This window comes from Podarcis vaucheri (assembly GCF_965113315.1).
Source record: "Podarcis vaucheri genome assembly, chromosome: 5".
Lineage (NCBI taxonomy): Eukaryota > Metazoa > Chordata > Lepidosauria > Squamata > Lacertidae > Podarcis > Podarcis vaucheri.
This window is the reverse complement of record NC_138763.1, coordinates 82,656,240-82,676,243: the sequence shown is the minus strand read 5'-3', so window position 1 is coordinate 82,676,243 and position 20,004 is coordinate 82,656,240. Positions and strand designations below refer to the sequence as shown.

Sequence of the window (20,004 nt, the reverse complement as noted above, 5' to 3'; positions counted from 1 at the left end):
TTGGTAGCAGACTTGGAGTCAGCTGCTGTTCAGGTTTCTGTGTCTGGCGCATGAGACTGGAATATTCTCCCCTTCCTTGAGTAGACCCTGCTGCCTGACTCTTTGCTTTTCCGTAAAATCAGCCCTCCATCCTTCCTTTGCTCCCAGTTGATCGTGAGCAGAAATGTTGCGCCTGTCAAGCCAGAACTAGAATGAGAAAATTTCTTCTGTCTTCGACGGCTGCAGCAGGTTTAACCAAAGTGATGTCCTTTGGCTCTAACAAACTGCCTGAGGTGGTGGAACTGGTCCTGTCTTCCCATCTGCCGTTTGAAAAACGCCTGAGCAGGGCAAACGTAAATAAGAAAGCGTCTTGGTTTATGTGCTTGGTGCTAGGGGATCCTGAACTTTAGCCTTCTCTGTGGTAGCATCAATGACTGATTGCCTTGCCGCAGCAATGCTCCTAGCTATAATCCCAAGCATTCTCTGGGCATTCTACTCAGTACAATAGAGTTCAGACAGGTCACGGCTGAGACATAGGCGAATGAAAGGAACCTCTGGGGGGAAAATGCACAATGGGAAAAAAAGGTTCCCAGCTACCCTGACTTTCAACTGCTGCTCCTGTTGGTCACATGATGGACAACGTGATGTAATGGGTGGAGGGTTGGATTTGGAACAGGCAGACCTGGGTTCAAACCTTTGTTTTGACCTTGAAGCTCTCTGGGAGGTCCAGGGGCAATTCACTATTCCTCAGCCTAATCTCTCTTACAGGTAATTGTGAGAAAGAATAGCACAGTCCCCAACCTCCTTGGAGAAAGTATGTAAAAGTGATGGATAAATTACAGTGGTACCTCAGGTTAAGTATTTAATTCGTTCCGGAGGTCCGTTCTGAACCTGAAACTGTTCTTAACCTGAGGTACCACTTTAGCTAATGGGGCCTCCTGCTGCCGCCGCGCTGCCGGAGCACGATTTCTGTTCTCATCCTGAAGCAAAGTTCTTAACCTGAAGCACTATTTCTGGGTTAGCAGAGTCTGTAACCTGAAGCGTATGTAACCTGAAGCATATGTAACCTGAGGTAGCACTGTAGTAGTGTGTGTATCTGTTTTTGGTTTTCATTACTGGAAACTGCCCCCAGGGTATAGGTTTTTTAAATAAAGAATTTCATAATTGGAAGGGACTCTGAGGGTCTTCTAGCCAACCCTCTGCAATGCAGGAATCTTGACACATGGTCCCCCATCCAATTTGAAACCACCCCAGACTCTGCTTAGCTTTGCAAATGTGACAGCAGCTTTTGATTGCTGCACCACTAGAAGCCATTCAGGATCAAAAAACACACAGATGGTTTGTTGTAGTGGAATCTCTTATGGGATGCTTTTGCATGAGCATAGGATTGTAGAGTCAGAAGGGGACCCAGTGGTCATCTAGTCCAAACCCCTGTTGGGGAAAACTGGTTTAAGAGTCAAGACCGGGCTGACTATGCAGAAAGCTGAACTGCTTCAGGCAGCAGATTTGGGGCATCTTTCAGAACTGGAAGATTATTTTTTTACTCATACAAAAACCAAACGATAGTGTGCCAAACGAAAGTGAGCTGATGCCCCACCACACTATCACAGCTGTTCTGCTTTGTTCCTCTTCCTCTTCTTCCTTCTCTCCAACTCAAAACTAAATATGAGGTGTGGAATTCTCTGGGCTGCCTCTCCTTCCACATCAGTTGGAGGGGAGCCAAGGTGTGCGCTCGTGGCTATTGGGCATGGAAGGGTGATGGTGCAAGATGTCTTCTGGGCGGCTCTGTCTGCTCACCTGCAAAACTATGTGGCTGATGAGGAGCAGCTGTCATAGCAACAACACAAGGAGGAGGTAGGCCTCAGGGGACCAATCCTGGTTTTGCAAGGTGGGGGTGGGGACACAGGAAAAAAGTGTGTGCTGTGGGGATATGTGGTGTGGTTATATGCAGGGTGTAAGTACCACTGAGTTCAGCAGGACTTACTAGCAGGTAAGCATGCATAGGACTGTGGCTCCTTGAAGTAGAAGGAAGGAAGGGTTAGATGAAGATGCAAATATGATTTTTGGTCTTTCCAGTGTGGGGTGTGCTTTTGAGTAGCAAAATGTCTTGCCACAGCCACAGCATTAAACCCTATGATGTGTTAACCGTGTGAAGTGGGTGTTAAAACTCATAATGAGATTTTTGCAGGTCTGCATAGTAACATCTAGGCCCTTAACAAAATGGGCAGTATCATTCTAGGCCACTGAAACGTGTCAGAATCAAACCTCCCTTTCCGCCACATCTGTTCTCTCAGGCTTAGTTTCGCTTCCTCTCTCAACAGGTGTGGCATCTCCTGGTTAAGCCAGAGGCTGCTTTATTTATGCCTCAGATGAGTGGCTGCATCTTTGAAGATTTGAAGGGTTTTTTTGTTTTTTGTTTTGTTCTGAGCACATTCTTGCCGTGTCATTTCGGGGGTAACTTTTGTAAGGTCTTTCAAAGGGCTCCCAAGAGCTGCCAAACAATTCATTGTTATTTTTTAGATGAGGCCTGCGACACAAAAGCGTTTTGAGAGAAGTTGTCCACATTCTCAGTGAAGGAGTCATCTCACAATGGGTGAAACTTTCTCATGACCCCCATCCTAGTTGAGAGAAAAAGAGAGAGAGAGAGTGTGTGTGTTTGTTGGAAAGCCTTTCCCTCCCTAAATAACACAGTGAAGAACAGTAACTTTTCATACATCTTGAATTCTTTTCTGCATTTTTGGCCGAAATTTGCAGTATGCACGTCGTCACTGCTCTTCAGTTCCGATGTAGGTTCCTACACACTATTGAAGTTTCTCTAAAGTGTGTCTTGTTTTCTGAGACTAGCTCAGATTTAAGTTGGAATAAAGGCATCTAGAAACCCTAAGCTGCCTTGCTGGCCAGTAAATTACTTCCAATCTTTGTCAGTCATATGCAAAGCAGGGTCTTTTCATAGGCATTTTTATTATTATTAATGAAGCTTTAGAGGTGGCTGGGGAGTGAATTCTTGAGAAACATAGTGTGATTCATCCAGAGAGGAAGGGAGAAACTGCCACACTGAGAAAATATGGGCTTGGTAAGAAAGAAGTGTCCCTTTTATGAATGTCACCCACCCACGCAACTAGACCAGCGTGCGAGTTGGAATTGGCATTTGGAATGTACATTCATGGAACAAATAGATGAAACAAATGGTTGCTTTTGAAACGCTACTAAACGCCACCAGCATGCATGGTAATATGCAAACAATAATGAGTTATGTGCATGCAAAGTAAGTCTTTATTCGAAAGGACGCTGAATAGTCTGTTGGTTTCTGGAAATCTGGAATGTAGCTGGGGAAGCAGGACACAAACAAGCTAAAGGTTGGAGGGTCATTACAGACCCCCCCCTTTTATCTTTTTTTACCAAATTGCCAAACTACAGTGTGCATTCCACCACATGGTAAGTTGTTCCACCCGCATTACCCTGCCAAGTGGTGATGGTGTTTTTTTTTAAAAAAGTGAGATGTTAATGTCCTGACAATCGGGAAGATTTGCTCTTTTCCTGCCTAAATGAATACACTACAACCACTCCCCAGACCCTAGCCAAAATGCTTAGAACACATTTCCAACAACTTATTTCTCTTCTCTTTTTTTGGTAAACTCTAGCTCATGGGTAGGCAAACTAAGGCCTGGGGGCCGGATGTGGCCCAGTTGCCTTCTAAATCCGACCCACAGACGGTCTGGGACTCAGCATGTTTTTACATGAGTAGAATGTGTGCTTTTATTTAAAATGCATCTCTGGGTTATTTGTGGGGCATAGAAATTCACTCATTCCCTGCCCCCCATAATAGTCTGGCCCCCCACAAGGTCTGAGGGACAGTGGACCAGCCCCCTGCTGAAAAAGTTTGCTGACCCCTGTGAGTCAAGCTGCTTTTGAAAAGGGGTGAATGTGAACAGAGAAGTGGTCTAGAGGGGTTGCTTAAGCATTTCCTGGCAAGCTTAGTTTTCAACTTCAAATGGTGCCCCACCCCTCCAACTATTTGTCCTCCTCCCAGGATCTAAACTCTTGTACTCTCCCAAACATGTGTCTGGAGCCTCTTGGGTTGTGTTAGGAAGCAGCTTGGGGAGCAAAATTTGGGGAGGCCGAACAGCAACCAGGAAATGGATTTTAAGCTCACCCCCCCCATCACTTCTCCCCTCAAATCTGCCATGTCCAAAGCTGCTTTTGTTTTGCAAAAAGTTGTAGGTAGTGCTTCGTAAGTTAGCACATATGTGTGCAATTTTTTGTGCAAACAAATATATCTCTTAGTTCAGAAAGGCAGGAGTGGGGGATGGTGAGTAACAACACTGATTTCCGAAGTCCTCCTGTTAGGAATACAGATTCACCCTAGTGTAAGCATTTTAACTGTTTGGGATCCAACAAGGAAGTTTGGGTCGGTTCAGGATATGAAAAGCCCTTAGGGGAGGTGTCAGGAAAAAGGCCATAGCAGGCAAGCAAGACAAAGTGTGTTGAAAGGGTCTGATTGTAGGAAGAAGGCACATCAAGTAGAATAAGAAAGTTAACAGGCATACAGAAGGCAAGGCTAAGCTAGAGTGGCCTGGAAGTTAGCTGCTATAACCTACTAAGCAGCCTCTTCCATATACTGGGGCCTCACAAGAATACTCAAATAATCACAGCTCCACTTGCTTTTCAATGCACTGAAACGGGGCAAAGGAGCCTTAATGGTTCGCCAACTCCCAGAAAAGCTTATCTTAACTCAGTAATCCTTTGGAGCAAGGTTCATGGCATCCATGAAAGCTTTGCAGCAAGGCCAGTGCGCAGATGGCCCAGACTCTGAGATTTCAGTTGTGGTTTTTTGTTTCGTTTTTAAAGTAAGTCTCTGGCCCTCCTAGGGGAAAATAAGACATTTTGGGGCAAAATGTGCTGTTAACTTCTAATCGAAACAAATTCTGTGAAACGAGGGTGGTGCGGCTGCCTTGTACATTTTTACTGGTAATAAGAATTGCTCCTTGTTACTAGACAGTAACAGCACCAGTGTCTGTCTGTGTGAAATCTCCATAACTAGGACCAGCAAGACCCAACTGATTTCCCATGGTAATCATAAGGTCGTTGGGGGTGATTTGTCTCTTTAATGTTGTGTTATGCCACTCTCCCCATGGTTATGCCACATACCCTGAACTCAGCCAGCTTGGGACTGACGCTTCCAACACTCCCTAAATATTAAAATTGTGCCCACTGGTCCAAAAAAGGTTGGCAACCCCTGCCTTGGAGTGCACTTTCCACACTTGGCATCTGATTCCTTCTGACGTTGTGCTTTTGTAAAGCAGTTCCTCAGTAGGGGAGGCACTGTAGTGTCCGAGTTACAGGAAGACCGTATTCTTCAACTGTGTCCTGCAAATCTCTCGGAAAAAGGAACTGCCTTGGAGCAAGAAGAGTTGCACTTTACATTTTACACAAGCCTACATATGATATAGATTTGGATTCTTTTAAAAGCAGGATTTAGAGCCCATAATTATTGTTGTTATTGTTTTGGCTGACATGCAGCCTGCCCAAAGTTTGCCTGTTTTTAATGTTAGCTTCCTTTTCTGCCTTTGTGGGTTGGGTGCTGGGTGGAGAATGTTGGAACACGACATAGGTCCTGTTTGAAATACGGGTTTGGTAAACATAGTGTATGTGTCGGGTACAGCGGACAAGTCATGCGTCACATTTTCTGCAATTTTGCTAAAGTGTGCATTTTTTGTTCTTCAGGATAAATCCATTAAACTGTTCAAGATACCAAAAAAAGAAATTGGGGGGGGGGGCATAAATTATGTCCCTGTAAAGCCCTAGCAGCTGAACATTATGATGTGATGTTCCTCAGATCTAGTTCTTGTCGCACCTTCTCCAATTCTTTTTCCTCCTTGCACACACCCACATCTTACCTTCCAAAGGTCTTCCAACACATCTCCTACCTTAGAGATTGTGAAAAAGTGGCCCATTCATGGCCAGATAGCTAATCTGCTAGAAGAATCCTTCACTGCTTTTACTCCATAACTTTTGAACTCCCTTCTATACGATGGGAATTAAGACGGAAAGAAAAGGATTTGTCCAAGGCTAGATATTGAGTCTATGGCTGACCAGTGCTTTGTCCAGAAGGACTCTTGTGCCATAGATAGTTGTGTGGAAGGGGGTGTTTTGGCAGGTGCCAAACAGTATGAAAGGCAGTATTGCTTTTAAAATATGAATACAGTGGTACCTCAGGTTAAGTACTTAATTTGTTCCGGAGGTCCGTTCTTAGCATGAAACTGTTCTTAACCTGAAGCACCACTTTAGCTAATGGGGCCTCCTGCTGCCGCCGCGCCGCCCGAGCACAATTTCTGTTCTCATCCTGAAGCAAAGTTCTTAACCCAAGGTACTGTTTCTGGGTTAGCAGAGTCTGTAACCTGAAGCGTATGTAACCTGAAGTGTATGTAACCCGAGGTACCACTGTACAGCAAATCCTTCATGCAAATCCTTCACAACTAAGTAACCACAATTGACATCTGTTCAACCGAGAGATTTATCATCCAGTCTGATATGTATGCTTTCCAATTTCCTAAGGGTAGAATCTGAGGGCTAAATGGGGGGTCATAGGCTATAGGTGGCAAGGACTCCCTGTTTGAAATTAGCCAGATGCCAGGCGCATTTTGCACCTGGCTTTCGACCACTTGCGACCAAGTGAAGATGCCTTGGTGCCAGGCTGGCGCCTGACATCTCCACCATCGGGAGGTATGTGCCAGGGCATCATTGGATCTGGACTGTTTTCACACAATATTACCACATCCTATAGAATTCTGTGGGTTTATATTTTATCTGTACAAATGGAATGAATTTCAGGAACCAAAATGCTTTTTCTGTGCTACCTAAGCAGGAGCGGTGAACATGGTTATAGTTCATTGTTGTAGCTTGTCTTCACTTACCGCACCCCAACTTCCCTGCTCACAGTTCTGAAGAATATCCCTATGTTATGAATGGTCCATCACCATTAAGAAAAAGAGATATGAATAGGCCAATTTGTCCTTGGATCAAGTAACCTTTCTTCTTTAAGTTTTCAAAGTTCTCAACCTAGCTCAAGGTTGTCATCTAAACTAGCCAGATGTTTAACTGATAATCAATCACAGTCCATCATTTGAAAAATAAGACTTTGGAGCCCTTTCGCTCCCAAATGGCAACTAGACATAGACTGCAATTTTGGTTTAAGGAGCCATTTGGCACCTAGCTTATATATCTGAGTTTCTAAGGACTCGTTTAGAGATGGTGGAGGAAAGTGGAAGAGTAAAAGAACTGCAGGGGTCAGGGAGTTTCAGAATGGGGAGAAACACGACTGTCTTGCTGGCTATTCTCCAGTCAGCAGTAGCCAAGCAAATGTGCCCTCAGCAGATAAGGTCAGATGTCTCATTGCCCTTCTGTGAGACAGAAGGGAGAATGAAGGGCTACAGGGAACAATTCCTTTCTCCATGAACCACAACTCTGTTGTCCTCTGTGGTATCTGATCATGTGTCAGTTTCTATCCAGCACAAAAATGGCCTACTCCCTTTCTGGAAATCAATTTCCACTTGGTTTGGAAACAGAACATTACTGCATGTATGACTTTTACAGATAAAGTGGTACCTCTGGTTACGAACTTAATTTGTTCTGGAGGTCCGTTCTTAACCTGAAACCGTTTTAACCTGAGGTACAACTTTAGCTAATGGGGCCTCCCACTGCTGCCACGCGATTTCTGTTCTCATCCTGGGGCAAAGTTCTTAACCTGAGGTACTACTTGTGGGTTAGTGGAGTCTGTTACCCGAAGTGTTTGTAACCCAAGGTGTTTGTAACCCGAGGTACCACTGTGCACAAAATGTAGAAGGCTGGGGTGGTTGTGGTAGAGGTTTTCTTCTTCTTTTTGTGGGCAGGGAACTCTGATGGGAAGCTCTACTGCCTGGATTAATACTGCTCACATCAGGCTGGAAAAAAACCCCCAGCTTTGTAGAAGCAGTTGTATAAAACCTACCTGAAACCTTAATCAACAAAATCAGACATTTGAGGCAAGTGGCTGATAGCACAGATGCCTTCAGAGAACATAGCAATCCATCACTCGAGTGTTGTTTCCATTTGGCAGCCAAGGGCATTTCTAGAATATGTAGAAGGTTTGTTCTGATTTTGGCCTGGCTTTTGTTGCTTCAGCAGTTGAGAAACTAAGGGCAGGGGATAATTTCTGTTTATTAACCCCGTTGCAGAAATTCTCGGTCACCTAATGAGCTAGGATTCATTCCATTTACATTTAAACTAGGCTGATGGAGAAAACTTTGTTTATGGTCCTCCAGTGTCCATCACTGGACACAAGAAACCGGAAAAGAACACAGTAGCGGGAGAAATTGCAGTTGTTTGAATTTCTTGCAGAAACCAAATTTCTTGCAGAAACCTTTGTTGGCGGAACGGTTGCTGACAATGTGAATGGGGCAGCAGGGAAACTTGGTAGCACCTGATGGATAAGTAGAAAGGGGCTGTGTGTGGGTCCTCTGAATGGAAGATGGATTCTAGAAGGAATGGGAGGAATGAATTGATGTGGATCTGATAGAAAGAAAGCACATAAAGCCTGAATTTTTGAAGGTTACAGCTAGTGTGATGGTTTCAGAGAGTCGGACAAGGACTAGGGAGATATAGGGTTGAAGCCTCACTGGGTGAAGGGACAATTCATTATCTCTTGGCTCAACCTATCTTGCTGTGAGGATAAAATGCAGGAGCGGAGGAACCACATATGCCACCTTTTGGTGGTAACTTTTAAAATGGTGGTAGAATACCAGTTTCCACACCAAGGATGTTGATCAATTCAGGGCTGTTCAAATGATTAGTTTCGTGCTGATGTTCAGAGAATCTGTAATGAGCAGAGAATATCGGAACACATTTTCGCACTGTCTTAATACCATTCCTCTTGTCTTTTGCCATTATCCGTCTCTGCTGTTGCTGAAAGTGGCAACTCTGCCTACCTCATTCAGGGCAGAGGAAAGGAAGACTTGTCTCTGGTTTTGAGGCTCTCACTGCTGATCTGTTCAGCGTTACAGTTGCAGGTAGTGTAAACAAATCTGAGTCCGGAGTGGGTTGGAGAGGCTGTGCTAGCCGTTTGTCTTTTTACATGATGAAAGTACTATGAGGCAATTGGCTGACTAATCTGCAAACTTTGAAGAGAGTTGAAAGTCTTTTCCTTGACTATTTTTACAGCCTGGAAGCCACAGCGTTTTGAGTTTAGTGAAGAAAGTTAGTTAAGCTGTGTTATTTGAGACAGAGCCAAGGCCATGTAGGATAGTTATTTGCAGGCGTGGAAAGGAGAACATGATTCTCAGGGCTGGTTCACAAATGCATGCTCATCATTTGTCGAATACAGTATTGGGTTGTTTTTGCACGTCTTTGTCTACAGGTGTATTGTCATACTTGTTTATACCTGAATGAAACCTTTTGGGGATCATTGAGCTGAAGTCAAGGTTCATTGCAGTATTTTATTTTATATTATTTTATATGTTATGTTATGTTATGTTGTTATGTTATGTTATGTTATGTTTTTCTTTTCTTTTCTTTTCTTTTGAGATGGGAAATAAGCAGTAAGACAGAAAGCCAGAAAGCTTTGCTTCGCTGGAGAGGCGCTGCACAGTTTTCCCTCTCTGCGCAGCGCCCCTTCAGTGAAGCGGGAGGAGAAATGGAGGGGGCTCCGTTTCTCCTGCTGCTTCGCTGAAGGGGCGCTGAACAGAGAGGGGGAGATTTTTTTTTCTTGTTCTCACCCTCCTATGGTCCAGTGCGTCCTATAGAGCGAAAAATACGGTACCTTCCTGCCGGAGCAGTACCTTTTAATCTACTTGCACTTTTTGGCGTGCCTTCGAACTGCTAGGTGGGCAGGAGCTGGGACCGAACAACGGGAGCTCACCCTGGTATGGGGATTTGAACTGCCGACCTTCTGATTGGCAAGCCCAAGAGGCTCAGTGGTTATATTAGCTCACACAAAAAGATTACATGCCCAAATGCCATGTGAGTCAATATGGAATTACGCTACTTAACCAATGATTATGGACTATTGGCGTGGCTTGGGTATGTTGAATGCCACTGCATTTCTCCTTCTTACTGATCTTTCTTTTCTTTTTTTCCTGGTTCTACATAGTCACAGCTCTATAAAAGATGCACTATTACCGGTATTCTTCTGCTGAAGTCAGCTGTTGGTACAAATACCTGCTTTTCAGCTACAACATAATCTTCTGGGTAAGTATCCAGTCGTCTATTTTTTTCTATTTTTGTAGAGAAGGGTCATCTTGCCAAATCTGCCATGTTTTGAATGCTCAGGTGCTGTGTACCTCAGATTGGACAGATTTTATGTTGACATAAAATGCGTTGACCATGGGATGAAGCAAGATATGACAAACTGTGAAATAGCATATGGGTGACTTCAGCTGTCATCTCCCTACAAGCCTTAGTTTTTTGGATTTTTAGAACCTGATAGCTGGTGTTGCAACTTTGTTGAAGTCTAACACATCCAAACATAATCATGGAGGTTTTCTCCACCATTAACCATGTTTTTCGCCCTATAGGATGCACTTTTCCCCTCCAAAAATGAAGGGGAAATGTGTGTGTGTCCTATGGGGCGAATGCAGGCTTTCACTGAAGTCTGGAGAGCAAGGGGGGTCGGTGCGCACCAACCCCTCTCACTCTCCAGGCTTCAGGAAGCTATCCGTGGGAGACGCAGCTCTCCCACGGCTAGCAGAGAGCTTCCCGGCACCCAGAAGCTTGGGGCTCGCTGAGCTTAGCACGCCCCAAGCTTCGGGCTTCGCGCAGTCCTCTGCAAGCCGTGGGAGAGCTGCGCGATTTCGCGCAGCTCTCCCACGGCTTGCGGATAGCAGCCTGTTCTGGGGGCTGGGGTCGGAGGAAGCTCGGTCTTCCCCCGCCCCAGCCCCACACCTGGGGGGGAAATAAATTTTTTTTCTTTATTTCCCCCCCAAAAAACTAGGTGCGTCCTATGGGCTGGTGCGTCCTATGGGGCGAAAAATACGGTAATCTCCAGATTTGGAAACATTTCACTTGCTTGGTTTTTATATTGAGCTGTTGTTTTCAAAACACAGGGGAAGAGACAGAACAGCAGCAAAATAGCAACCTGGAGTATACATGCTGTATGGAGCAGCACTGTGATGCCATTTGAACAGTGGCTCTCTTAGCAACGTATAAATGTGGGTAACTTGGAATCTTTCAGTTTCTTGGTTCCTCCTTCAAAAAAGGTCACCCCGTAAACCTTCGTTCGTTATGAACATCCTGCTGTCTGCCAGGAACATCATCTTGTCTACACTGATATATTTCTGTTCCCTTGAAGCTTGAACCCTAACAGAGTTTGGTTGGGAGCTTCTAACCCACTTGGTAGAAGTTGACCAACTACTAACACATTCCCTAGACAGATTCTGGCATGTTGATCCTAAAGAAATGAGGGCTGGAAGCTCAGATCCAGTCTCTGGGCACAAGGAAATGTTGTTCGAAAGCTCCTCCATGCAGTTAAGGTGATTCTGCCACAACAACATAACCACTGTCTCCCTAGAGGTTGGCATGATGTGGTTAAATTGGCCTCCAAACTTACCTTTTGGAGTGGCACGATCTTCTTTTTCTCCCTCCCTCCCTCCACCACCAAAGGGATTTGATTTAATTTTTTATTTCATTTCACTTACAAATTGCTCCCCAATGAAAGTGGGTAACTATAAAAGTACCAGCAATACAAACACAGTTTTTAGCCATGTATGAGGCTTGCCACGATCTTGAAAACCTCTCTGATTTTGCAGTCCCAAGCAGGCAGCAAAGCCAGGGAATTTTATCAACTAATGGCCGGTCACAAGCTGCACAGATCTGACTTAAGAAGTCCAGCTTTCTACTCTCTGCAAGTATCACTTTGAGCAAAGCCCAGCCAAGTACAACTTCGTGAATGTATTCTGTTGTGTGTGTGCTTTTTTGCCATTTCATTTTCTGAGCACAGCAAGACTTGGTCCTGTGGACATTAACTTGATTCCCATAACAGTTCAACTATTTATGGCATTGTAACCAGTTCTTTGATCCATTAAAGGATATCTTTTCTGTTGCCCTTTAACCGTACAATAATGGAATCCGGAAGCCCAGCTTCCTAGTAACTACCTTTTGTTTACCAACAGAAACAAGTAACACTGCAACAAATCTTCCGAACAAAGGCTGTTTAAGCCTCTGCAAGTATGTGCGTGTAATATAAATGTGGGGAAAGTCCACTGCCGAGAGTAGAGTTTTTCTTGTTTGAGGGATTTGGGGCGAGGTGGGTTGGAGGAGGGGGGCTGGGGTGGAGATTCCAATTTGGGGGGAAAGATGCAGTTTTCTCCCTCACCCGACCCTCTTTCAGTTCACTCTGAAACAATGCACCTGTTCATATGATACTTCAAGGGCCCAATCCTGCTCTTTAAATGAAGCCTGATGCTGCCTCCACCATCCATGCAGTTGTAGCTATGCCTGTACAACCCCTATATGTAGCCAAATTCATATGGTTGATTCCCAGATTTTTATATGGTGAATTAACCCCATAATGTTGGCCTCCATGGTATGGTTCCATGTATGTAGGCCACATTGGGACATATCCTTTTGCCTGGATGGTAGAGGTGAGGCTGGCAAACCAAATCCACATTTGGATAGTAGTAGTAGTAGTAATAATAATAAAAAAAAATTAATTAAGTAATTAAGTAATTATACCCCACCCATCTGGCTGGGTTTCTCCAGCCACTCTGGGTGACTTCCAACAAAATATTAAAAACACAATAAAACACCAAACATTAAAAACTTCAAACCTCTTGAGTATTGTCCAAACCAGTGCTGTAACTTACAATTTATAGTTCTCTGATGCCACAGTTTGTAAGCCTCCTAACAGCCAGGATAGCTCAGTTGGTTAGAACATGGTGTCGATAATGCCATGGTATTTCAAGTTTGATCCCCCTATGGGAAAGCTGCATATTCCTGCATTGCAGGGAGTTGGACTAGATAATCCTCAAGAACTCTTCCAACTCTAGGATTCTTTGAACATGGGTTGTGACACAGTTGGTTTGGCACAAAGATAGTAAGTGAAAGTGCCTGTGCCCATGCAAGGCTGACTGTAGTTAAAACTCTGAATGGAACCCCTCCCTGGAAGGGAAATCCTTGTGGTAGGAGAAGTAGGTGAGGCTGCAATATTCTCTTGACAGCGCGACAGCGTTGGATAAGTTCTGCTTCCTTCTTTGTAATGCTATCCTATGTACCGTATTTGTCACCCTATAGGACACACTTTTCCCCCTCCAAAAATGAAGGGGAAATGTGTGTGCGTCCTATGGGGCGAATGCAGGCTTTCACTGAAGCCTGGAGAGCGAGAGGGGTCGGTTCGCACCGACCCTTCTTTCTCTCCAGGCTTCAGGAAGCTATCCACAAGCCTTGGGAGCCCGCGGGAGTTCCCGCCGGGCTCTCCAGGCTTGTGGACAGCAGCCTGCAGCCCAAAACCTGGGGAACGCTCCGCAGCGCACCCCGGGCTTCGGGCAGATATCCGCAAGCCTGGGGAGCCTGGCGGGAGTTCCCGCCGGGTTCCCAAGGCTTGCGGATAGCAGCCTGTTCTGGGGCTGAGCACTGAACTACGGGTATATCACAAGTATTTACTGTGTTTTCAATTGTTCAAGATAAAAACCTATTTTGGAAAGAGAAGAAATGAGCACTGAACCACTGGATCTATTACAAGCAAACTCTTTTTTTTTTACTGCATTTTCAATTGTTTAAGATTCAACCTATTTGAGGAAAAACTACCTTTGCCATGTTTAAAGATGTAAATGATTTTCAGCAGAACCTGTTTAGGAAATTAGCTTCCAGTCATTAAGAGAAATTTTAGGGAGTGCATGAATGTGTAAACCAGCCTATATAACAGGAGTGGCAAGTCATCATCATCAGTGCTTTTTTAAAAAAAAAAAAGTTTAGGGGTATTCTCATTTTGACTCAAGAAAATCACCATTTTATAGTTCAAATCAGGAAAAATAAATACAATAAATGGATAAAAGTACAAAGAGACACGAAATGTTTAGGAGAATGCGTACTCCTGCGTCCCTCCAGAAAAAGCACTGATTATTATTATTATTAACCTGAGGACTGTATATACACCCTGGGGTTTTATACTAGAGTGTCGCCACCCACAGTCTCTCTCTCACACACACCCATACATGTGTGTATACACAAACTTTCCTCACTGCCCAGCTCTGTGTCTATGGTCCCCCTCCCATTTTTCTGCCACCATCAAAACTGGAGAAGATTTACAGAGGGGGAGAGGGGGGCAGAAGAATGGCTTGGTGGGCTGGATCGGGCCCCTGGGCCCTGGGAGTTAGCCACTACTGTTTGAGAAATAAGAATGAGAACAAAAAGCTTCTGTGAAGTGCACACCCACCCACACTGAAAGCTCGGTCGTCTGGCTAGTCTTTTTATATCAGATTTGAAAATCTGTGAGCTGAGCTGTTTGTGTGAGTTAAAAGCGTTTCCTCTCTGTGTGAGTTCCCCTCACCTTCCTTTGCTACTTACTCATCAGCCTTTGTGAAGTTCTAATGCATGCATTCACCAGGAGATGGGGTCTCCTGGCTTAATGCAAACAGATGTGTTTTGTGTTTACTTTTTCTTTTTCCCTTTCATCCTTATCAAAGATACCACACTTGTCAGCCATTTCCTGCTGTGCTTCTGGTTTTTAGGTTGCGATAAAGCAAGGTAGCGTTGTCCGCAGAGACCATGGATAGTTCTGGCTTTCAGAAAGGTTTAGGACACAGTTGTGTCAATTGTCCTTTGTAAAAAAATAAAAAAATAATCAAAGATCTGGAAAGGAAAATAAAAAATCCTAAAGCAGGCTAGGAAATTAACTTTTGCTTTAAAAAATTCATGTCACAATGCATGTGGTGTTTTTCTGAGGTGTTACATAGGGCGTGTTGAATTTTCCAGCTTTCAGATTCCCAAAATGAGGAGCGCTAAAAAGGGTTGTAACATGACTTGGGAATTGAAGATATATTTGGGTTAAATCAATATAACTTATTATTGCCTGGGAAGTAAAATGTTTGTAAAATTGAAAGAATGATTTTCAAGTACTTGTATTTATATTTTATAGTGTTATTTAGCATTACCTGACATTTTCAGAAGGTAAAAATAAAAATTTCCCGAAAGCAGTTTATGTGCTTCTTCATTAAAAACAGACTTAGCAAGCTAAATGTTGTCCAGTCACAAAAGTAATTAAAGACCCCCTTACTGAAGAAATTGCAAAAAATTGAGTCCAGGGGTCAGCAAACTTTTTCAGCAGGGGGCCGGTCTACTGTCCCTCAGACCTTGTTGGGGACCGGACTATATTTTGGAAAAAAATATGAACGAATTCTTATGCCCCACAAATAACCCAGAGATGCATTTTAAATAAAAGGACACATTCTACTCATGTAAAAACACACTGATTCCCGGATCATCTGCGGGCCAGATTTAGAAAGCGATTGGGCCAGATCCGGCCCCCGGGCCTTAGCTTGCCTACCCATGGTTTAACCCCTAAAATGACTCTCCCCACAGGATAGTTGGCTGTTTTAATCTAAAGAGAACTGACAGAATACCCCTGGAAAATGTAACTAGATTGGATACAGAGGCTTGCATATACTCTTTGTTAGGCTTGGGAGGTTGAAGGGGTTGGTGTTCAGCTGAACTCTCACCAAAGGCCTGTTGGTTATCTGTGGACAGAGAAGATCTGAAGATGCTCCAGTGGTGAGGTTTGGGGGCTGCACTCCTTTTTTTTTGTGTGTGTTTTGGGTGTGCATATTGTGCTTGGTGCAGGATCCGTATCAGCGAGGGTCAGGCAGTGTTAGAAGTTTGCCACAAAATTATAGAAAAGTAATCAGCTTTTAGAAGTTTTGGGTAGCTGTTTGGGCTTCCCCCTTGGCAACACCAAGCCATTGGATTCCAGCATGAACATGGAACCAACCCCGGGTGATGTTCTAAGAAGGTGAAGGGTGCAGAGAGAATTCTCAAGAATTCAGAAGCTGCAACAGGAATCCCTGAGAATTCTCTCTGCTTGTTTGTCAGTGCTCACCTTGGCTCCCAGGGTCAGTTTTAAAATCCAGCAGCGGGTCTGTATTCCCATAGAGAGCGGAAGTTGAAACAGCTGTCTAAATCTTGGTAAGCTTCCCTCTGTTTTTACAGGTGCTTTTAAAGCTAGATCGTAGATGCACGTTCTGCTGTGTAAATGGAGATGACTGTTGTGCTATGGCGGCAGAGAGGATAATGTGTCCATGGCCCGTAGTTCTAATGCAGTAGTTCTCTCTTTTTTTCCCTCCAGGCCACACTTTCAGAATAAAAATATGCTCACGCCACACCATTTTTTTTAATTAATAAGAAATACATTGGGGGAAAACAAACAAACCTCCTCACCATGCTTGATTTATAAAATGGAACACAACTACTTTATATTATGATCACGGGACATCCAGAAAGTGTAAAACAATGAAGCTACATAGGAATGTGAATCGTTCCCAAAATAGAATTATAAACTAGCCTCTTACATATGTACTGATATAAGTAAAAAAACTGACCTTTTGGGGTATCCAAGAGCCCATGTAGATTCCTTTTGTAGGTTCTCTATTGGTAGGAGAAAATAACAGAGACCAATCAGAGAATATTGAGAAGCAAAGCAGCTAGTAAGCTTTATTAACTGTTGCAACAGGGTGCTCACCCCTCCCCCGCCATGCAGGAGGGAGGAGGCACCCAGAACAATGGGGTGCAAGTCCTTATATAGACTTTTGAAATTGCCACCCTGTAGCTCAAGACCACCCCCCAATACATCATACATACATCACAGAAGGGATGTAGCCCAAGACCACTCCACAGATAACATCATACCTACATCACAGAAAAGGTGGTCTACAACAGAAATCTGAGTGCCTTGTTTTTACCCTGTCTGCCAGGTTACCTGTTAATGGTCACTTGACTGGATTACCTGGGGAGCCTGGCCATTCTTTTGTAATGATAATACAGTGGTGCCTCGCAAGACGAAATTAATCCGTTCCGCGAGTCTCTTTGTCTAGCGGTTTTTTCGTCTTGCGAAGCAACCCTATTAGCGGATTAGCGCTATTAGCGGTTTAGCGGCTATTAAAGGCTTAGCGGATTAGCAGCTAAAAGGCTATTAGCGGCTTAGATAAAGGGGGGGGGAGCAAAAAAAAATCGGAACACTCGCAAGACGTTTTCGTCTTGCAAAGCAAGCCCATAGGGAAAATCGTCTTGCGAAGCAGCTCAAAAACGGAAAACCCTTTCGTCTAGCGGGTTTTCCGTCTTGCGAGGCATTCGTCTTGCGGGGCACCACTGTACTTAATTCCTGAGCCAGGTCACAGGCTCACCCTATTCACACCTTAAATGTGCCCTTAAGGTAGGATTTGTGAGGACAGGGACAATGGGGAGGTTTCTGCATTTCCTTCGACCTTGTGGAGAAATATTTGAGGTAACTGAAAGAGTCAAAATGGCTTTAGGACTTTTTCTGTGGGCTTTGGATGTTGTTTATATATTTATATTTGTGTTTGCTTGGTACATTTATGAACATTTATTATATATATATAAGACCTAAAAATTCTTATAACAGTACCTTACGTATTTATACAAGCTCAGTGAGGCGTGAGCTTGCTTTGGCTGGGTAATCTCATTTATATGGTGAGATTGTCCTCAGTATCTAATTTTGAAAATGTATCTATTCAGCAAACAAAAAAATTGGACTTGTTACTATAGTATACACTATAGTATACTGTATAATACAACAGCGAAATGTTCAAATGCTCAGTTGCCCTTGAATCTTCCCTTGCCATCCGCTCCTGCCACACCAGTGTGGTGTGCCACAACCTTTGAGAACCACTGCTCTAATGTGTGAGCTCCATGCATTCGTGCATGGGTTTCTTTAGGGGGGTGATGATGATGATGATGATGATGATGATTTATTTATACCCTGCCCTTCCCAGTTCAAAAACTGGGTTCAGAGCAGCTAACAACAAATTTAAAACACTTAATTATAAAAGCAGCATAAAATATAGTATAAAAACATGAATAACAATAAAATTCAAAAATCAAAAATCAATTTAGGGGAAATAAGCATTAGATAATCCCCCGGGCTAGCTGGCTGAATTGGTCCTACTTGGGCCAGCGAGGGAAATGACTGTCAGAATCCGAGATCAGGGAGAAGAGCTCGTGGAGGAAGATTGGAGGAAATTTAAAATTTATTTACAGAAACATTGTAAAATTTTTGAATGCTGATGACGTTGAAATGAACTGATGGGGTTCTAGCACCAAGGTAAAATGTAAGATGGGATTGATAATAGATAAGTTAAACTGGATATGAATTTGCTGAACTAAATTTTAAGAAAAGGGATACAAAAAAGGGAGGCGTGAGGAAGTCAGGAAAATAAATTAACTAAAGAGAAATTTAAAAAGAGGGAGTTTTCTTTTCTTTTTTATGTGCTTCTTTTTTCTCCTTTTTTCCTGTCTTTTTTGTGTTTAATGTTTGTATTTTTGTATTTTGTAACTTTGTATTTTTCTGTTTTTGTATTCTTTTGAATCTCCTTATTGATAAAAACCTAATAAAATATTATATATATAAAAAAATACTTGGGCCAGCGAGGAGGCCAGGGGAGAATTAGCTGTGGGGTCTCAGAGCAAGTGATCTTCATAAAAGGGGAGGGAAGAGAAGGGAAATAAAAGATCAGGCTGAATTCAAATTAAAGGCCAGGCAGAATAGCTCTGTCTTACAGGCCCAATGGAAGGAGGTTCAATCCTGAAGGGCCCTAGTCTCATTGGACAGAGCATTCCACCAGGTAGGAGCCATCACTGAAAAGGCCCTGGCCCTGGTGTGGGATAGTCTGACTTCCTTAGGGCCCGGGACCTCTAAACTATGCTTATTCATGGACCCTAAGGTCCTCTGCGGGGCATACCAGGAGGGGCGGTCCCGTAGAAATGAGGGCCTTAAGCCACAAAGGGCTTTAAAGGTCAAGACCAGCACCTTGAACCTGACCCTATACTCCATCGGGAGCCAGTGCAACTGGTAAAGCACTGGGTGAATATGCTCCCATGGCAGGGACCCCGTGAGGAGCCTCGCTGCAGCATTCTGCACCCGCTGGAGTTTGTGGGACAGTTTGAAGTATCTTCTGTGACCCGAATGGATCCAAACTACAAGAAAGAAGATTCCACCTAAACATTAGGAAGAACTTCCTGACAGTAAGAGCTGTTCGACAGTGGAATTTGCTGCCAAGGAGTGTGGTGGAGCCTCCTTCTTTGGAGGTCTTTAAGCAGAGGCTTGACAACCATATGTCAGGAGTGCTCTGATGGTGTTTCCTGCTTGGCAGGGGGTTGGACTCGATGGCCCTTGTGGTCTCTTCCAACTCTATGATTCTATGAATAATGCTACAGTGGACCCTCCAGATATGAACTTAATTCGTTCCGGGGGTCTGTCTGCAATCCGAAAAGTCCGCAACAAGAGGTGCCGCTTCTGCGCATGTGCACTTCTGGGTTTCCTGCATTCACAACCCGAAAGATACGTTACCTGAAGGTAACGTAACCCAAGGTAGCACTGTACTTCAGAAGGAAAGAAGAGCCCTGCAGGATCAGACCAAATACCCATCTATTATGGCATCCTGTTTCCCACCAGATTGTCTATTAATGGGAAGACCACAGGCAGGACATGAAGACAATAGCCCTCTCCTCCTGTTATTCCCCAGAGGCTGGTATTCAGAGACATGCAGTCTGTGATCCTGGAGGTAGCTTTTAGCTCTCCTGACTAGTAGCCATTGACAGCCTTGTTTTCTTATGGCCCAGTCTTGGGGCCCAGTCGTACATTACAGTTCCACAATGGGACTTCAGTTGCACTGGAATATCGCACCCTGGTTTTCCACCTTGAGCTTTTGAGATCACGAGAGCATTTTTTCCTCTGAAAAAAAAAAACGTTTGAATGGCTCTCACTTTGGCCTCATGCTGTGCGGCAGTAAATAAGCTGAACTGGCACCCAGCTGGTTTGCTTGTTGGGAG

General features: G+C 44.0%; 1 protein-coding gene across 1 annotated transcript in view; it reads left to right on the top strand.

Annotated features, from left to right (window-relative positions):
- The window catches only part of TSPAN14 (tetraspanin 14), a 43,610-nt gene that overhangs the window by 7,658 nt on the left and 15,948 nt on the right, over positions 1-20,004 (top strand). The window contains exon 2 of the mRNA XM_082222497.1: positions 10,103-10,200. Coding sequence (XP_082078623.1) covers positions 10,120-10,200 — 81 coding nt within the window. The 5' untranslated portion in view covers positions 10,103-10,119. The remainder of the gene's footprint in view (positions 1-10,102; positions 10,201-20,004) is intronic.